This window comes from Dromiciops gliroides, chromosome 3 (genome assembly GCF_019393635.1).
Source record: "Dromiciops gliroides isolate mDroGli1 chromosome 3, mDroGli1.pri, whole genome shotgun sequence".
Classification (NCBI taxonomy): Eukaryota; Metazoa; Chordata; class Mammalia; order Microbiotheria; family Microbiotheriidae; genus Dromiciops; species Dromiciops gliroides.
In genome coordinates this window covers 124,852,817-124,872,451 of record NC_057863.1, presented here as the reverse complement: position 1 = coordinate 124,872,451, position 19,635 = coordinate 124,852,817, and the positions used below count along the sequence as shown (strand labels likewise).

The window sequence follows — 19,635 nt, the reverse complement described above, 5'->3', positions numbered from 1 at the left end:
TGATTCATTGTTATTTATAGTAGTGGAGGAGGTTTTTGACCCCATAGGTAAAATCATCAGTCTGGAATCCTTTCTCTCTTTTTCCTTCTCATTCTCCCTTCCATAGTTATTTAGAACTGGGGGCAGGCAGACATTCACCACCTATTTCTGTATGGCCCAGGAACCAAGAATAATTTTTACATTTTTAAGTATGATAAAACTTTTAAATGTAAAAATGATTTTTAGCTCTCTGACAAAAACAGGTTACATGCTAGGTGGTAGTTTGTGAATCCCTGATCTAGATAGAGAGATCTGGGAAATAGAGGTAATTATTTTTCAGTAATAATTTTCCACTAAAGTGTTATTCTCAAAGTGTCATGGGAAGTATTCTGAAAGCTTTGTCAACAGAGTATCAGTTTTAATGGGGACCTTACAAACTGGAAAGGTTTGAAGCACTGGTTGAGTGGAGACTTTTGTGTCAACAACTTAGCTAAATTCAGATAGCACAATCACCAGAAGGTAATGATTTGATATTTCTTTTGGCTCAAGCAACTAAAAAGGGCATCAGCTTACCAAGACATGGAGGGCTTATGAGTGTCATTGGTAGTGGGAGCTCTCACATGGATGAACTCTCATGGGTTCTGGAATGTTGATATAAGTTAATCATATCAGACCAAGTGCTGATGTTCTTTGGTAAAGTGGAAAGAGTACTTAATTGTATTTGGTGCCAGAAGACCTCAGGTTGAAGTCTCAGTTGTGCCACCTTGATTTTTTCTGTTATAAAATGGACACATTACCGTCGCTTCTTACTTTACAAGATTTTTGTGAGGATCTATGTCAAGGGTTTTGTAAATGATAAAATGTTATATAAACTTCACTTATTTAATTTTTTTTTGGCGGGGTAATGAGGATTAAATGATTTTCCCAAGGTCACACAGCTAGTAAGTGTCAAGTGTCTTGAGGTAAGATTTGAACTCAGGTCCTCCTGAATCCAGGGCCAGTGTTTTATCCACTGCACCACCTAGCTGCTCCAACTTCAGTTATTTTTACTCAATTCAGTGAAAGTATATTCAGCTCCTTTGGGGTGTAAGACTTTGTGAACTGATGGGGATGCAAAGAGTTAAAAAAAAGGAAGTCCTGGACTTCCAGGGACAGAGCCAAGATGTTGGACGAAAAGTCATTAGACGCACAGAGCTCCTGACACAATTACCCCCCAAAACAGCAATAAAACAACCCCCAGAGCAGTAAAACTCACAAAAAGAGGTGCTGAGATTATTTTCTAGCCTAAAACAGCTTATACCCCATGCTGGGCTGTAAGCAGAGTCTAACCCCACAATCACACTGACATAGTCCCCAGGCAGGCTACACCACAGAAACTTACCCCTGAGCTTCCAAATCAGCTGCAGCACCAGCATCTTCTGGAACACAGCTTATGGTCCAGTGAGAGGGCTGAACGGCTGGCCTGTGGGCATGTGGGGGGAATACAGGGGTATCTGTGGGACCTAAGGAAGAATTCAGCTATCCCACCCCAGTGGGGAACCAGGAAGAAATCTTGAGCAGTGGAAGGCCCAGGTCAGGGAGGGGTGCAGGCTCATTGAAGCTAAGATCAACAGCACACATAATTCTGCTGGCTGGTTAATTAGCAAGTTGACTTGAGGTTATCATCAGACCAGAGAACAGGCCAGGTGAGAGAAAAACCTGCCCTCCCTCAAACCAAAACACCTGGGACCCTCTGAAGCTTGGGACAGTGTAGCTTGGAAATAGGGCCCCACTGTAAGAGGGAGTTAAAAGTCAAGTAAAAGACTGCAAGATGAGCAAGCAAAGAATGTGGAGAATTATAGAAAGTTTCTTCAGTGACAAGGAAGGTCGAAGTGTACCCTCAGAAGAGGATAACAACCTTAGGGCCCCTACATCCAAAGCTTCCAAGAAAAATATGAATTGGTCTCAGGCCATGGAAGCATTAAAAAGGGACTTTGAAAAGAAAGTAGGAGAGATAGAAGGAACATTTAGAGGTGGAGGAAAGAATGGAAAGAGAAAAGAGAGCAATGCAGGAGAGTCATGAGAAAAAAGTCAACAGCTTGAAAAGCCAAATGGAAAAGGAGATACAAAAGCTCTCTGAAGAAAATAATCGCCTAAGAATTAGGATTGAAAAAATGGAAGCTAGTGACTTTACGAGAAACCAAGACAGTAAATCTAATCCAAATGAATAAAAAAAATAGAGGGCAATATTAAATATCTCCTTGGAAAAAGAGCTGACGTGGAAAACATATTCAGGAGAGATAATTTGAAAATCATTGGACTAGCTGAAAACCATGACCAAAATAAGAGTTTAGATAGCATCTTCCAAGAAATTGTCAGGGAAAATTGCCTTGATATTCTAGAAGCAGAAGGTAAAATAGAAATTGAAAGAATCCACCGATCACCTCCTGAAAGAGATCCCAAAAGGAAAACCTCCAGGAATATTATAGCTAAATTCCAGAGCTCCCAGGTCAAGGAGAAAATATTGCAAGCAGCTAGAAAAAAGGAATTCAAATACTGTGGATCTACAATAAGGATAAAACAAGATCTAGCAGCATCTACATTAAAGGACCGGAGGGCATGGAATATGATATTCCAGAGGGCAAAGGAACTGGGACTACAGCCAAGAATCATGTACCCAGCAAAACTGAGTTTAATCTTTCAGACAAAAAATGGGACTTCAATGATAAAGAGGACTTTCAGGCATTTGTGATGAAAAGACCTGAACAGAATAGAAAATTTGACTTTCAAATACAAGACCCTAGAGAATCATAAAAAGGTAAACAGGAAAAAGAAATCATGAGGAATTTTAAAAGATTAAATTGTTTACATTCCTACATGGGAAGATAATACTTCTAACTCACAATAACTTTCTCAGTATTAGGGCAGATGAAAGGAATAGGCTTAGACAAAGGACATAGATCTGAACTGAATATGAAGGGATGATATCTGTAAAGCATTTATTTTTTGTTTATTCTTGTTTTTTGTGGGGCAGGCAGGGTGGGGTGGCTTATGTCTGGGGCAAGATTTGGGCTTGGAGCCTCCTGGGCCCAGGGCTGGTGCTTTGTCCACTGTGCCACCTAGCTAACCCATGATGACATCTTTAAAATAAAGTTAAAGGGTAAGAGGAATGCACTGGAAGAAAGGGAAAGGGAGAGGTATACTGGGGAAAAGTAGCTCACATAAAAGAAAGAAGAAAAAGCTTATGGAGAGGAAGGGAAGAGGGGGAAGGAGTGGGGGAGTGAGTGAACCTTACTACCATCAGAATTGGCTCAAAGAGGGAATAACATACATACTCAAGTGGGTATAGTAATATATTTTGCCATGAGGGAAAGTGGGAGGGGAAGGAAATAAGGGGGTTGGGGGAGAAGAGGGGAAGGAAGGAAGGGCAGATTGGGGGAGGGAGCAGTAAAAAGCAAAACACTTTCAAGGAAGGTGAAGATGTTGTGCATAACTACATATATATTGAATTGCTTGATTTCATAGGGGGGTTGAGTAGGGAGCGAGGAAGAAAATTTAGAACACGGAATTAGCTCAAAGACCTTAATCTCATCAGAGTAGGCTCAAGGAGGGAATAACATACACACCAAATGGAAGAGGAGTAATCTATTTAACCCTACAGGAAAGTAGGAGGGGAAGAGGATGAGGAGGAAAGGGTGAAAGAAGGGAGGGCAGAGCAGGGGAGGGGGCAGTCAGAAGCAAAACACTTTTGAGGAGGAATAGGGTAAAAGAAGTTATCATGATTGATTATAATGGCAAAATGTATGGTACCTACTTTGCTGGGCTGTTGTGAAGAAAATTCTTTGTCCCCACCCTCAGAAAATTTACCACTCTCTCTCCTTGGTGTAGTTTAACAGGCACCCTGATAAGTATGGAACAAGACGGGGTGAGATAGGTACAAAAGAAAGATCTACACAATTTCAGGGGAGATGGAGCTCCCTTTCAGCTGGAGGAATAGGACTTAATGGAGGAGGCCATCTGTGGGATCTCTGGCCAGGTCAAAAAAACCTCCCCAGACCTCACTTTTCTTATCTGTAAGATGAAGGAGTTGTACTAGATGACTTCTAAAATCCCTTCCAGCTCCAAAACTTGCTTCTTATGATATCACAGCACCCGAAGTGATCCTCGAAGGAAGAGAATGATTCTGAAAAGTGAAGCTGAGGAAGCAATGTATATTCGTAGGCATGGAGGACAGCTTGTACTAATGTATACAGGGCAAATATGGCTAATCCTCGAGTGTGCCAGGAACATAGCCTGATGTGAAATAGTACATAAAGGCAGGTGGGGCCAGAGTATAGAGGTCCTTGAAGCCAGGCTGGGGAATGTGCATTTTATCCTCCAGGCAAGAAAGAGAAGGGTTTTGATCAAGGTAATTACATGGGTTACATTTGTCCATTAGGACAGAGTTGTAGATTAGAGCAAGGAGACTATTTACTCAGTCATCATAATGAGATAATAATAAAATGTATAAGTTAATGGAAAGGAAAACTATTAACTATGAAATGATTTAGAATCTTGGCTTTTTCATTAACTAGCTATATGACCTTGAGCAAGTCACTTTTCTCTGACTCAGTATTCTCATGTGTAAGTGAGAGATAATAGTACTTGTATTACCTGTGGCTTGGGGGCATTGTGGAGAAAACATTTTGTGAATCTTAAAACACTACCTCAAATTAAGTTGTTGTTGTTATATTGAATGATAAACTGGCTGTTTTATTCCCATCATGTTTCCTGTGTTACATGAGGTGATATTTACTTTTCTTTATTCTCCTATTTAGCATGTCATTATCTTTATTAATAGGAAGGGAAAGTTCCTTTTCTAATTTCCCACTGTGATGTCAGTGTAGTAAATTATTTGTCTAGTTCATTTTTAAAAAAAAATAATGGTGATAATGGTTTAGTTGTAACTGATCATATTACTTTTCATATTTCCTGCTGTGAAGAAAAATACCTTCAGATGTTATTGAGTGCCTTTCCTTCTTTCCAGTGAGTTGCATTGATTTTGGGTATTTATGTTTTTAAAATATGTATAGATTTGTAAGTAAATATGTACACACAGAGATATAGGTATATGCAAATGTGTATAGAATTTGGATTTTTATTGTGGCTTTATCAACACGTTTTACTGGGCCAGATTAAAATGAAAATATTTGCTTTCCAGAGTTAAATAAAAAATTCAGAAGCATTTAAACCTGTCATTTTGGAGGGAGCTAGGTGGCTCGGTGGATTCAGGAGGACCCGAGTTCAAATCCAGCTTCAGACACATGACACTTACTAGCTGTGTGACCCTGGGCAAGTCACTTAACCCTCATTGCTCCCCCCGCCCCGAAAAAACAAAAACCCAAAAACCTAAGTCATTTTGAAAAATCCTTGCTTAGTTCCCATAAATTAACAGTGCAACTTCTTTAAGAAAAAGAAAAATTTGAAGTATTCCTTGGCCTATCTGCTGTGATAATATCAAATGGCATTTTACCAGAGAGCATTAGTCTTATCACCATTAAAAGATCTAATTAAAATGATTTTTTTGGTTTTTTTTAGATATTATCTTTCTTCAGGGAACTGATGTTATATTTAAGGTGGCCCTCAGTCTACTAAGCAGCCAAGAAGCCCTTATAATGGAATGTGAAAATTTTGAAAATATTGTGGAATTTCTTAAAAACACAATACCAGATATGAATACATCTGAAATGGAGAAAATAATTACCCAGGTAAGATGTAATAAAAAACCTGACAGCAGGATTTAAAAACAAATAACTAGACTTGTGAGTTCATTTATGTTGAGAATTCCCAATGAGAAAGTTAACTAGCGCTACTATTAATACATGAATGAAGATCAGCAACTCTTTTATAAATTAGAGCTTTAAAATGGTTGAATGGGACATTGATAGATTAAATGGTTTCTGTAGGGTCATAAAATCAGTATGTGTCAGAGGTGGCATTTGAACAAGGGTCTTCCTAACTCTAGAAAAATACAAGTTGGTAATTTGTATAACAGCTTCCCTGCTGCTGATCTATAAGATTATAGAACCTAGATAATTATTTAAACAGTTTCTTATAATAATTATATAATAAGTCTTAGCTTTGATCTGAAGTGAGAGTAATCCAGGGGGCATATACTCCTGTTGCCACCCATTCAAGGCACAAGAAAACTTGTCAGTTGAATTTCTGCTTTTCTTAAAACTGTTGACTCTTGGAGGAAGCCCTTTCTCTACTTGTCTAACTCCTCCCTCCCCCAGGGTTCTTTCCCTCAGAATTTCTTAACTGTCACCTTGGTTATAGTTTAGCAAGTGTTGTAGAAAAGTTAGGTTATATTTCTAACCCATATTACAAGCAAATTATAGTTTTAGAGCTAGAAATCACTCTCAGAGTTATCTAGCGTGCTTTCTGCTACATTGAGGATGCTAGGAAATTACTTTGGCTCTCATGGATTCAGAAGCCCCAAATGTAACACTATTAAGTGTCTTGGATGATGGATTCATGGCCATAGCCCGGAGGGAAAAATACAAATAGATCACACATTGACGCATTAAGGATTACACATAGATGTAATATATCATGATATAGAATTTTATGTACCCCCATGTGTATAAAAAACCACCATAATTTGGGGGCTGCAGAGTTTATTAGGATAAATTTTCTGCATGTGTAATTTGCATAATGTATACTTCATGAAACTGAACCATAGAGCCCAATTAAGATGGTTTAAGGACCATGAGTGTGGTCCTTTTGGGAAGGACACACCTTAAAGTTTACCCCGTTAGGGATATAAGGATAGCTAGACAGAGGCAAGGCATAGGTCACCCTAACTGAATATATAGTCAAGTGTCTATAAACCCATTTGGGTCAATAGATAGATTATGGTGAAGTCCTCTACAGAGAAAAAGCTTGATTTTCAGTGATTAGAGTCTGGGAACAAAGTGATAATGAGTCTTGACAGTGACAGTGCTAGGGAAAACTGTTTACCTATGGAAGGTGAGGAACCATGAGGCCAGGTATTCCCTGGCAAGAAACACTGTGAGCAGAAGCCAACACTATGATAGAGCTGAGTCATAGAGAAGAAGTAAACAATGGGCTGAATCACCTAACATTTGGGAGGGAGACAATTCCTACTTTTTATTCCCACTTTTTCATTATTTTCTTTGAGATTTTAGATGTTTTATTCCTCCAAATGACTTTTGTTATTCTTTTGTTTAACTCTGTGAAATTCCCTTTTGGTAATTTGAGTAGTATAGTACTAAATTTAAATTATTTTGGGTACTAATGCCATTTTTATTATGTTGGCATAGCTCAACCATGAACAATTATTGTTCCTCCAATTCTTTGCATTTTTGTTTCTTTCATTGTAATTGAAAAGAAATAGTTACAAATTTTATATGTATTTTTTGGGGGGGCAGGGCAGTGGGGGTTAAGTGACTTGACCAGAGTCACACAGCTAGTAAGTGTCAAGTGTCTGAGGCTGGATTTGAACTGAGGTACTCCTGAATCCAGGGCCGGTGCTTTATCCACTGTGCCACCTAGCTGCCCCACAAATTATATTTTAATTGCAATTTGTACTTATATTTCTAAAAGTCTTGAGTGTACTTTGGTGGATTGATTCCCAGTTATACTATCTCTAAATTTTATGAACTATATGAAGTCCATAACATGTAACCAATGTTAACTCCCAGTCATTTTATCACAGGTTTTTGAGATGGACATTTCTAAACAGCTTCATGCATATGAGGTTGAATACCATGTGCTACAAGATGAACTACAGGAGTCCACCCATTCCTGTGATGAGAGTGAGCCCCTGGAAAAGCTAGAGAAGGCTAATAACCAGCTGAAGAGACAGAACATGGACTTATTGGAAAAATTACAGGTAAACAGATAAAGATGAATTTAACAATCATTTATTTAGAGCCTACTCTATGTGCAAAGAAGTGGCCATTGTGCTTGCCAAGGCTAACCCTTCTGTATATGCACTTGATCTTATTACCTCCTGTCTTCTCCATAATATTTCATCCTCTTTTACTACTAGTATTTGTAACAAGTTAAACTAGAATACTTTCCAATAAAATCAGAAGTGAAACAAGGATATTTGTTGTCACCATATCATTTTGTCATAGCACTAAAAATGCTTGCTAAATCAATAAGTATGAAAAATAAATTAAGGGACTAAGCAGAGATAAAGAATAAACAAAATGACCACTTTTGTAAATGTTAGATGGTATAAAATAACCTTTAAGAATAAACCAAAATTAATTGAAACAATAACTTTAGCAAATGTATAAGATAGAAAATAAATCCATAAGAAACCATCATTAACAACACAACATAAAACCAGTTAAGCCTAGAAAGAAGAGATTAAAAAGAAATTTCATTTAAAACCACTATAGAATATGTTAAATACTTGGGAATCTACTTTCTAAGATATACATAAGAATGATTATAAATACAATTACAAATACCTTTTTATAAAATTGAACCTAAATAATTGGAAAAATATTCATTGCTCATGGCTAGGATTAGCCAATATAACAAAAATGACATCAGGTCATAAAATGACCTAAATTAATTTGCTTATTTAATTCAATACCAATCAAATCACCAGTGAATTTTAATGTTGTTGTTCAGACACTTTTCAGTCGTGTCTAACTCTTTGTGATTCCATTTGGAGTTTTCTTGGCTATGATACTGAAGGGGTTTGCCATTTCCTTCTCCAGCTCATTTTATAGATGAGGAAATTGAAGCAAACAGGGTTAAGTGACTTGCTTGGGGTTATACAGATCTAGTGTCTGAGGCCAGATTTGAACTCATGATGATGAGTCCTCCTGACTCCAGGCCAGGCACTATCTCTACTGTGCCACCTAGCTGCCTTACCGAAGAATTGCTTTATAGAATTAGAAAAAAATAATAATGAAAATCACATGGAGGGGGAAAAAGATAATAAATATCAAGAACAATAATGGAAAGAAATGGGAATGAAGGCGACCTAGTTGTGCTCAATCTCAAACTATATTCTAAAGCAGTTATTATTAAAACAATCTGGTTCTGGTTAAGAATCAGAATAATCAAAGTTGATTTGGACATGATTCCAGAAATAGAGGTAGGGTTTGGTGGAAGGTGCTGGAAAAGGTACCTACACAGCGGCAAAGTAAATGAGTGAGTGAATAAAAAAGCATTTATGATATAGAAGAGCACTGTGCTAAGTAAGCTCTTGGGGACACAAATAGAAAAGTCAAGACAGTCTCTATCCCCAAGGAGCTTCTGCACAGGGGAAACGACACATGATCTTTAGATGTGACAGCGAAATAGATGGTGAGGTATTTTCTCTGATGCCTTCCCATTGATCCTATCATATCGTATCCTGTTCTGAAGTTTAGACATTGGACATTGTCAAGGACTTGGGTGTCAAGAACGTGGCTTTTTGTGTCTTCTGGAGCCTTGGTTGCTGCAGGGGCTGCAGTAGTCCTGCACAAGTAGTTCCAGGTTGAAATCCATGGCAGTTGTTTTCCTGTATGTTGGCTTAAGGTGCTGGACTAGTTGGAAGCAGGACCACTGGTTTGCAGATCCTGTTGCTCCCAGGGCTCTTGGCCTTATCTGTCAGTAGGTGAAAATTAGTCATTATTTGATGAAGAAGGTGACCCCTTTTCCACAGTGATTGCTCCCCTTAGTGATGGGTGATAATCCTGGGTTGGAAACAGAACTAGAGGTCTGAGGGATACTGCTCTTCCCAAGGTTCTTAGGTTCAGGATATTAGGGTAAGCATATCAGGATCTGAGGGAAGGGGCAATGATTGTGTTTTGACTTGCCTGGCACTTGTTGTTTCCTGTCTCCCTGTCAGGATGCCATGTTGCTTCATTAGGCTACTTGCCTGTCCTGTAGTCAGCACTGGAGGGGTAGCCATATTTGCAATCTTTTCTGGAGAAAGTCAGGTTATTGCGAATGTAAAATCTTTGGGAGGAAGTGGGAAATGGTAGGAAAATTTGTCAACAATAAAATAAGTTAAAGAGGAAGGTAGAACAGGATAGGGACTGATAAAGAATATGGCTTAAGTGGATGGCTGTGAGAGAGCAGGGGAAAGAGATTTTCTCAAAGGATTGTGGGTGAAAGAGGCTGGAATTGCGAGCCATAGCATGGGAAAAGTCCAAGTTTATACATGTCCACATCCTTCTGGGTTCTCTGATCTATTGTGTCAGTATGTTTTCTTCCAAACACTGTGAAAGAAGGGACTGAGCCAGCAGGGCAATTTAGTTGGACATTTAGGTTGGATAGTACCTGATGATTGAATCTCCACAGTTAGACTGAACCTCACCTTTAGAACCAACTTGGACTTCTTATACCAAAATGATAGGAAATGAGTCATATTGAGAAGGGACATAGAACATGCTCTTGGCTCCCTGTCTCTGTTGGTTCTCATGCATCAGGGCTACTGGGCTTTTAGTACTTCTGGCTCCTAGAGGCTTCAAACTTTTTTGTTTGTTTCTCAGGTGTAAATCCTCTACAGACTCTTGAACTCTTCAGCATTCAGGACTTCTGGTTCTAAAGCCCCAGACGTGTAGTATTTCATAGAGGCATTAAACATAATAATGAGTTTAAGATTTGGTTCCTTGATGAAATTACCTTACAAAATGAATGGGTTGTACTAGATGATTTCTGAGTCTTTTTCCAGTTTTAACATTCTGTGATGCTAAGTGTCAGTATCACTTAGAATAGAAATTTAAAATATGTGTGTATACATATATGTTGTAGGGGCCAAATTTTAATTGGGAAGTGTTAGCTAGGCGACTTGCCACAATATTGGGTCAAAGAAGGAGACCAATTGCCTCCCTCAAAAACAGAACAGGGTTTATTAACAAGAACGAACTTAAAAACACAAGCAAGATCAGTAGAATTAAGGGAAAGGAAAAAAAATTGGGGAAGGGAAATGATACAACCTGAATAAATAACACCACTGCCCAGGGATCAGCTGAGAACACAGGGCTGCATCCTGTCATTTTCCAGCTTCAAGCTAGAATGGTGAAACTCCTCCCTTCTCCTTCCCAGCAGACCCCAGGCTGACCACGCACAGCCCCGAGCCAATTGGCTGGTAGCCCTGACTGACAGTCACATGACTGTCCTCACTGGGCTTCCAGTCATTATAATTTTGCCAAGCCCATGTAGGCGTTGGTGAGTGGTGATGACATGAGGTGCCAGTACCATGGCAACGGCTACAACCAGTGGGTGGAGCACCGTGCTGTTTGTGGAGGTGCGGTGCCTGAGCCCCAGGCTGGTGCACGTGCTGGGGTTTAAAAAATTCTAGCCAAAAGATGGGGTCATAAAAAGCTCAAATAGGGGCAGCTAGATGGCACAGTGGATAGAGCACCGGCCCTGGAGTCAGGAGTACCTGAGTTCAAATCCAGCCTCAGACACTTAACACTTATTAGCTGTGTGACCCTGGGCAAGTCACTTAACCCCAATTGCCTAACTAAAACAAACAAACAAACAAAAAAACCCCCTCAAATAACAATTAATTCTTTACATTCCCCCCTTTGTTTCGTCAAGAAACATGGGGTGTTTCCTTGATGGAACAATAAATAATAAACAATAAATAAAAAAATAACAGAATATCATAACCTATGCTAACAAACAATATACTGATAACAATATAGGAAAAGGAAAATACATATTACAGATGATGTATACAGTAACAGAAGGAAAAACAAAAACCAAAAATGTTCATTTAGAATCCTTGAAATCTTGTCTTCGTTGAGTGTTAAGATGCCATCAAGGGGACTGGATTCTGGTCCGGATTCTGGATTCTGGTTGTCTCTGGATATTTTTACTTCTTTAGCTATTGAACTGCTGGATTTCCACTAATCTTTAGTATAGCATTGTCAGTGATCAAATTAAATATCAAGAGTTCTTCAAAATGTAACTCATATAGAACAAATTTAAACTTGATACGTACAGCATATTACAATGTATATACACGTTTACATAATATATGTATGTAATTTTAAAACAGGTGGCTCATGCGAAAATCCAGAGCTTAGAATCCAGCCTTGAAAATCTTTTGACTCGAGAGACCAAAATGAAGTCCTTAATCCGATCTCTGGAACAGGAGAAATTGACCTACCAAAAGACCGTGGAACAAATCAGGAAGCACTTGCCAGCAGATGCCCTGGCTAACTGTGAACTGCTGTTGAGGGAAGTAAACTGTAACCCAAATAATAAAGCAAGAACAGGAAATAAGCCATAATTTAAGAAGTGCCACCTTAGCAGGCAGTGCAGATAAAGATACTGAAGGAAAGGAGTCACGTGCCTGCTGCTAGACAGTCTCGGGAGACTCAGTGGAATGGAATCACCTAAAACTAGTTTGGAATCTCCAATAGTATCAAGTGGGCTTTAATCCCAATATGCAAATCCCAAACTATTAAAAGCATTCATGCTGGGTCTTTTTGTTGCTCTTATTGATTGTGTACATAGACATATAGGGAAATTAAAAAAAAGATTCATGCTTTCAGATAAGATAAGTAGATAATATAGAGAGCATATTTTTAAAAATGTAAACTTCACCAAGGGGAAGAAAAAAGCAAAACTTCCCTTCACACATGTGAAATATTTTTTGTCTTTGTAGTAAAATAAAGATACTGAATCTTTATATATTGAATAATACTTGAAGAAATGAATGTATTTTTCTCCAAAGAACAGCATGTTTCACTTTCTTTTTTTGTGGAAAATCTGTGCAAATGCATATGTGCTTGTCATAAATTCTATTGACTTGTATATGGGAGGATTATGACTGTGACTGACAGTCACTTTCATGTGACTTTTCAGGGAATGTGGTACATATCCATCCCTGTCTGTTATTGTGCCATCTTTATTTAGCATGTTCCTTCCACATGCATGTTCGCTTGGGGTAGGCATCATTTTTTAGCATTGTAGCTAAATTGAATACAAAGATGCTGTGCCTGGAATGCCCAAGGTAAGGGGAGGAGTTTGTAATTATATGGTTAACTGGACCAATGTTGACAGCCAAGCTGGGTCAGTCAGGCCACAAAATAGCATCCACTTTAGAACCTTAACTGTTTAGCCTGTCTACATTTGTTGCTCAAAGTAACCCAGTAATTGTGAACTTCCCCTTTACTTGGTGCTATGTAAACACAGTCAATAACAAGGATTTACTTTCTTTCTCTCCAAACACATTTCAAAATTCCAATTTTTATTCTAATTGTTTTGAAGAAGGTCTGAGAAGAAGGAAATTCAGATTTTCTCTGCCAGTTGTAATAGTATGGTATTTCTTTTCTGCAATTAACAAAATTAATAGACTATGATCTTCTTACTTTTTCCATGTAAAATTGAGCAAAACTGTGAACTGAATTAGGACAAACTTCTTTTAAAAAATTTCTTAACGGAGAATGGAAAATGTAGCCTCATGTCCATCCTAGGACTAGCATTCTAAATTCTGACTCCCCACATTTTATCCCTGCCCATATAAATTACTTAGATCTTCAGTCATATATCAAATAAGTGGAAGGAAAGAAATTAGTCTTCAATTGCACACACACACACACACACACACACACACACACACACACACACACACACTTCCATATAAAGAATCATTTCTTAAATAGCATCTACAAAAGGAGACTCAGTAAAGTAAATGATGAAGCAATTTTTGCTTTTCAGCAGTACTTAGCATCTCTGTTTTTTAAAATACTTTTATGTAATTGCTAACTCATTGCCTGGACTTTGTCTTGTGTGAGATGTTTACCTTGCAATGGACAGTAGAATACTAAGAGAGAAAAGTGCCGAAACCCACCCACCTCTGAACCTTGTTTGTGCTTTATTGTCATGAAGCCGATTACAGTAGTACCGGTGCTGTAAAAATGACATTGTTTTTGTGTTTCTGAAGAAAAAGTCTTATCAATAAAGTTATGTAGGTTAAAGTTCTCTTTCATTAGATGGAAAGTCTGGGTATCTCATGAAATCTGGGCAACCAACTGATTGGTTCCTATAGAATATTCTACTGGTGAGGAATGATTTCTCTGGCAGCAGAGAGGTTTTCTTCCTATTTTGAATTTAATAAATACATTGATAGACTACATATATTTTTGTTATGCTCTGGTACCAGGATTTATCTAACAAGTATAGACATGGAGCATCCTATTTTGACTGTGCTGAATTAAACCTAAGTAAGCTAAGGAGAAGGCTGCTTTGTGGTTTTGTTTAACATGAATTTTAGTGAACATGACTATAAGAGAGAGAGTCCTTGGGAGCGGTAGTCAGTATAGTGTTCAGAGATTAAAGTGACTCAGATTCTCTTCAAAAATGGATATCTTTTTCTCTTTGTGATTTTTAGGTTGCACCAGTTGTTCTTTGCCCTTTGTTTCATCTCCATCAAGTTAATGTAATGTCTGATTAATTTCCAATAAATGCATTGCTGCAGTTTCTTTCCATGGCCTGTTGGATCTGTTTTTCATCTTGGGGTGGGGGAGTTCATGGTCAAAACCTGTCCAAAGGAATCCAAGGAAGGAATTTGCTACTTAAAATCAACATAGTTTATTGCCAGTTATCCATCACAATGCAGGCTGAAGCATAATTGATAAAAAAGCAAAAGAAACAAAAAAAGTTTTAAAAGGGAACCAACCACTTGAACTGGTTTAGGCTTAACTTCTTCCATTTTCCCAAACCTCTATACTGAAATACAAAAGAGAAGAATGAATTGATCAAACTTACAGAGCAGCAGAAAAGGAGGGAGCCTGGATGATTCTCAAATTCAATCAGCTTCTGGGTAATCAAGGCTTGAATGTCAAATCTGCTGTTAGTAATAATACATGATGTGTTTTTGTAACATGTCTCTTTCAGAAAATTGTCAAACATTCATCATTTTAATAAAAATGTGCTGTTCCTTTTCTATAAATTTCTGGAACTAAAGGCTTTAACTGTGTAATACCATATCCAGTAATAAGGCATATGGAGTAGGAATAAACCAGCCAGGAGTTGGCTGCACGGGGAAGAGCCCTGAGTCTTGGAGTTGCACAAACTGGTTCAGCCCCTTGTTCCTACCTCTATTTTTTCCAACCTGTTTTGTTACATGCAGCCTTCCTCTCCTTTTTATGCTAAGACCCTGCCTGTATTGTAGGCTTTCCAGTAGCTTCTGTGGATATTGTTTAACTTTACCATGGGGAGGTGATGACTGATTCCTGCTGTAGAGACAGCCCCAGAAAGGGCATATTTTTTAGAGGATGAACATTTCATTTACCATATGTATTAAACCATGTGCAAAAACTCAGATGGGATCCTTTAACAGATTTGAAATGTACTTTTCATTTTTACTTTGAAAGCAGCTAATCCTGAAAATTTGCTTTTCTTTGTGGAAGCATAATAAAATTAGGATACAATTTTCTTCTTCCTCTAAAAGCAGGCACTTGTACCATCAGGCACCTGGGATATGTCAGAAAACATACACTTATGATCTGGGTTCAAGTAGTAAGTCTGACACAAATGGACTGTGTCATTTCAAGAAAGTCTTAACAGTTCTTTGTAGTTCATTTCCCTCGTCTCTAAAATGGGGATGACACTGTCAACTATACTGCTTCTGCAGAATTGTGAAGATAAAGTGAAATAATTTATGTAAAGCATTTTCAAGCTGAAAATTGATAAACATATGTCAACTATTTATGTATCATATTTCTATGTGGTAGGTAAAGCAGATTGGGTCACAACCAGCTTGTTTTGTGGCTGATAACCATATGATTTGTTTGGTTTTTAAATATGGTATCTGGTGAAGGTGAGTACCATAATGAATGGAGTAGACTGGTTCTGAATCATCCTGGTTTATAGAACAGAGCCTTCCAGGAAAAAGACCCAAAGTTAGTGCTTAATATACTTTTCTTAAAAATGTATGAGGAGTGGGGCAGCTAGGTGGTGCAGTGGATAAAGCACTGGCCCTGGAGTTAGGAGGACCCAAGTTCAAATCCAGCCTCAGACACTTGACACTAGCTGTGTGACCCTGGACAAGTCACTTAACCCTCATTGCCCCGCAAAAAATAAAATAAAATAAATAAATAAATAAATAATGTATGGGGAGCAGGGCAGCTAGATGGTGCAGTGGTAAAGCACCAGCTCTGGATTCAGGAGTACCTGAGTTCAAATCCGGCCTCAGACACTTACTAGCTGTGTGACACTGGGCAAGTCACTTAACCCTCATTGCCCAGCAAAAAAAAAAAAAAATGTATGAGGAGCACAGCATAATGGAGACCCAGAAAGACCTCTGACACACATTGGTTTGGGGATCATCAGCAAGTCACTTAACCTGTTAGTGCTCTAGGCCAAAGCCGCTGCTTTTTTTTTTTTTTTTACATATTTGCACATTAGTGATGTTGTAAGAGAAAAATCACAACAAAAGAGAAAAATGCAAGAAAGAAGAAACAGCAAAAAAGCAACAACAAAAGTGAAAATAGTATGTTTCAATCTGCATTTAGACTCTACAGTTCTTTTTCTGAAAGTGAAGAGCATTTTCCACCATAAGTCTTCTGACATTGTCTTAGATCATTGTATTGCTGAGAAGAGTTAAGTCTATCACAACTGATCATCACAAAATATTGTTGATACTGTGTACAATGTTCTCTTGGTTCTGCTCATTTCACTCAGCATTAATTCATGTAAATCTTTACAGTTTTTTTCTGAAATCCATCTTGCTTATCATTTCTTACAGCACACCAGTATTCCATTCTATTCATATACCACATCTTGTTTAGCCATTCCTCAATTGATGGACATTCCCTCAATTTCCAATTCTTTGCCATCACAAAAAGAGCAGCTATAAATATTTTGTACAAGTGGGTCATTTTCCCTTTTTAATGATCTCTTTAGGATATAGAGCTAGTAGTGGTGTTGCTGGGTCAAAGGGTATGGACAGTTATATCCTTTTGGGCGTGGTTCCAAACTGCTGTCCAGAATGGTTGGATCAGTTCACAGTGCATTAGTTTTCCAATTTTCCCACAACTTCTCCAACATTTATCATTTTCCTTTTTTTGTCATATTAGCCAATCTGATATGTGTGAGGTGGTACCTCAGAGTAGTTTTAATTTGCATTTTTCTAATGAGTAGTGATTTAGAACATTTCTTCATAAGGCAATAGATAGCTTTGATTTTTTCATCTGAAAACTGCCTGTTCATATCCTTTGACCATTTCTCAATTGGGGAATAACTTCTATTTTTATAAATTTGATTCAGTTCTCTAGATATTTGAGAAATGAGGCCTTTATCAGAAACATTGGCTGTAAAAATAGTTCCCCAGCTTTTGTAAGCCAAAGTTTCTTAACTGTGGATTGATTCCCCATGTTGGGTTGTGTAACAATGTGGCGGGAGGGGGGGGGTCAGGAAAAATTTGGCAACAGTAAAAGATTATGTCTACCTACTTTATATACCTATATATTGGGTCAAGAAAAAATTTCTCAGGTGAAAAGTAGTCGCAAGTGGAAAAAGTTTAAGAAGTCCTGCTCTAGGCAACTTTATACGTTGCAGAGAGGGCGCTAACCTGTATTGTCAGTGGGAATGTCCTCATCCAGAGAGTACCCTATACTTGTGAAGTCACAGTTCCAGTACCTATCCTAAAAATGCATGCTATTTTTAGCAAATACTAAAGTTGTTTCTGATTGTATTGCTCAAACATTGTTCATTCCTATATAAAGTTTATTTTATACACCCATGTTACTTTTCTTCTCAATTTTACAAGAATTATGAATTCATAAATGCTATTCATGATGTTATTCAGAAATGATCATTTCAATTAAACATACAACTTCTACTCTGTTCATGTAAAAGTCTCAGAAGGTTTATGCAAAATGAAATTGAGGTAATTGATATTTTGACATGTATACTTAGGTTTATTAAATTTTTTCAACATACTGTTCTACTGTTTCTCCTAGCATGTCCTATTCTTCATGCTACCTAATTACTGTTCCTACTATATTAGGTGCTTAGAATATTCATGAGGTCCCATTAACTCTATTTATAATGATCACCAACTTTTAATGTAATATCACAGGGCAATAAATGATGTCCCAATGGCCTGAAAGAATTAATATTTCTCATTCTTCCTCCATTCCCTAAATGCCCTACTTATTATTAGGAAATTATTTAGGGAAAAGATAGCTCACTTCAAATATCTTATATACGGTTTTTAAAAAAATGACAGTATAGGGCAGCTAGGTGGTGCAGTAGATAAAGCACTGGCCCTGGATTCAGGAGGACCTGAGTTCAAATACGACCTCAGACACTTGACATTTACTAGCTGTGTGACCCTGGGCAAGTCACTTAACCCCCACTGCCCCGCAAAAAATAATAATAAAATAAATTTTAAAAGATAGTATACATTTTTAAAAGTCTATATAAAAAGACTATAAAAAGCATATACATTTTGAAAATGTACTAACCTGGTTTAGTAGCAATGTAGATGTCAACTCCTTATGAGTAGGGACTCTTCCTTCCTTTTTTTTTTTTTTTTAGGAGCAGGTAGCAAGTTTATTTGGTGAAAGCAGAGAGCAGGTAAACCAAAGAGGATATGTGATAGGGTTTGGAAGGAAGGATGTTGGTAACCCTGACAACGTAGTTAGTTGCTTCAGGGGGCAAGAGGATCATTTTCACACTGAGAAAGTTAGGGGATTCTTTGTGGAAAGGGATTCTTTTGTTCTCAGCCATTCAGCACCATCCGGACTAGCTCTTCATAGTTGATACAACTGTTGCTGTCCTCATGCCCTGCCACCAACACTTCCACTTCTTCCTGTGTCATCTTCTCACCCAGAGTGATGAGGACATGCCATATTTCATCCCCCAAGGCTGTGCTATTCCCTTCCTTATCAATCACCCGAAGCCCCTCTACATAGTCTTCATATGTGCCCTGGTCCTTATTCTTTGCTACGGTCTGCAGCATTGGCAGAAAGTGTTCAAAGTCCAGCACCTTCACATTCATCTCATCGCTCTTGGAATTCCCTAAGACCTTGAGCACCTCAACATTGGTGGAGTTCTGGTCCAGGGCCCACATCACGTGTCCACACTGACTGTATAAGATCTTTCCATCCCGTGTGGTCAGCTGGAAGGCCTCCTTGAACTCAGCTGTCTGATCCTCTGTGAAGTCACACATTTTGGCCACGCAGCTCATTCCTAGTGCTGTTGCTGCTGCCACCTCTGCTGCTGCTTCTGCTGTATATAATGGCTCCATCTCTTCCTTCCTTCCTTCCTTCCTTCCTTCCTTCCTTCCTTCCTTCCTTCCTTCCTTCCTTCCTTCCTTCCTTCCTTCCTTCCTTCCTTCCTTCCTTCCTTCCTTCCTCCCTTCCTTCCTTCCTCCCTCCCTTCCTCCCTTCCTCCCTTCCTCCCTTCCTCCCTTCCTCCCTTCCTCCCTTCCTCCCTTCCTCCCTTCCTCCCTTCCTCCCTTCCTCCCTTCCTCCCTTCCTTCCTTCCTTCCTTCCTTCCTTCCTTTCTGTCTGCCTTTTTATCCTCAGCACTTAGCATGATGCCTGGCACACAGTAGGCTTAATCATTGTTTATTTAATTAAATTGAAGGGCACTGAACTGGGAATTGGGAGACCAATTTTAGTTTCACACCCACCACTAACTAGTTGTATGACTAGACAATCACTTGATCTCTCTGGCCTTCACTTTTCCTCA

The 19,635-nt window shown here is 38.4% G+C and overlaps 2 protein-coding genes across 8 annotated transcripts in view; one reads left to right on the top strand and one right to left on the bottom strand.

Moving 5' to 3' along the window:
* Positions 1-13,559, top strand: part of TBC1D4 (TBC1 domain family member 4) — a 215,230-nt gene extending 201,671 nt beyond the window's left edge. For all 7 annotated transcript variants that reach the window (XM_043996158.1, XM_043996157.1, XM_043996156.1 and 4 more), the window contains 3 exons: positions 5,536-5,705; positions 7,679-7,855; positions 11,984-13,559. In XM_043996158.1, coding sequence (XP_043852093.1) covers positions 5,536-5,705; positions 7,679-7,855; positions 11,984-12,217 — 581 coding nt within the window. In that variant the 3' untranslated portion in view covers positions 12,218-13,559. The remainder of the gene's footprint in view (positions 1-5,535; positions 5,706-7,678; positions 7,856-11,983) is intronic.
* A 5,102-nt stretch (positions 13,560-18,661) lies between these two features.
* LOC122751044 (myosin light polypeptide 6-like) lies at positions 18,662-19,111 on the bottom strand. The gene has a single exon (XM_043997964.1). It carries the CDS (start codon positions 19,109-19,111, stop codon positions 18,662-18,664), a length of 450 nt encoding a protein of 149 aa, XP_043853899.1.
* Positions 19,112-19,635: the final 524 nt, after the last annotated feature.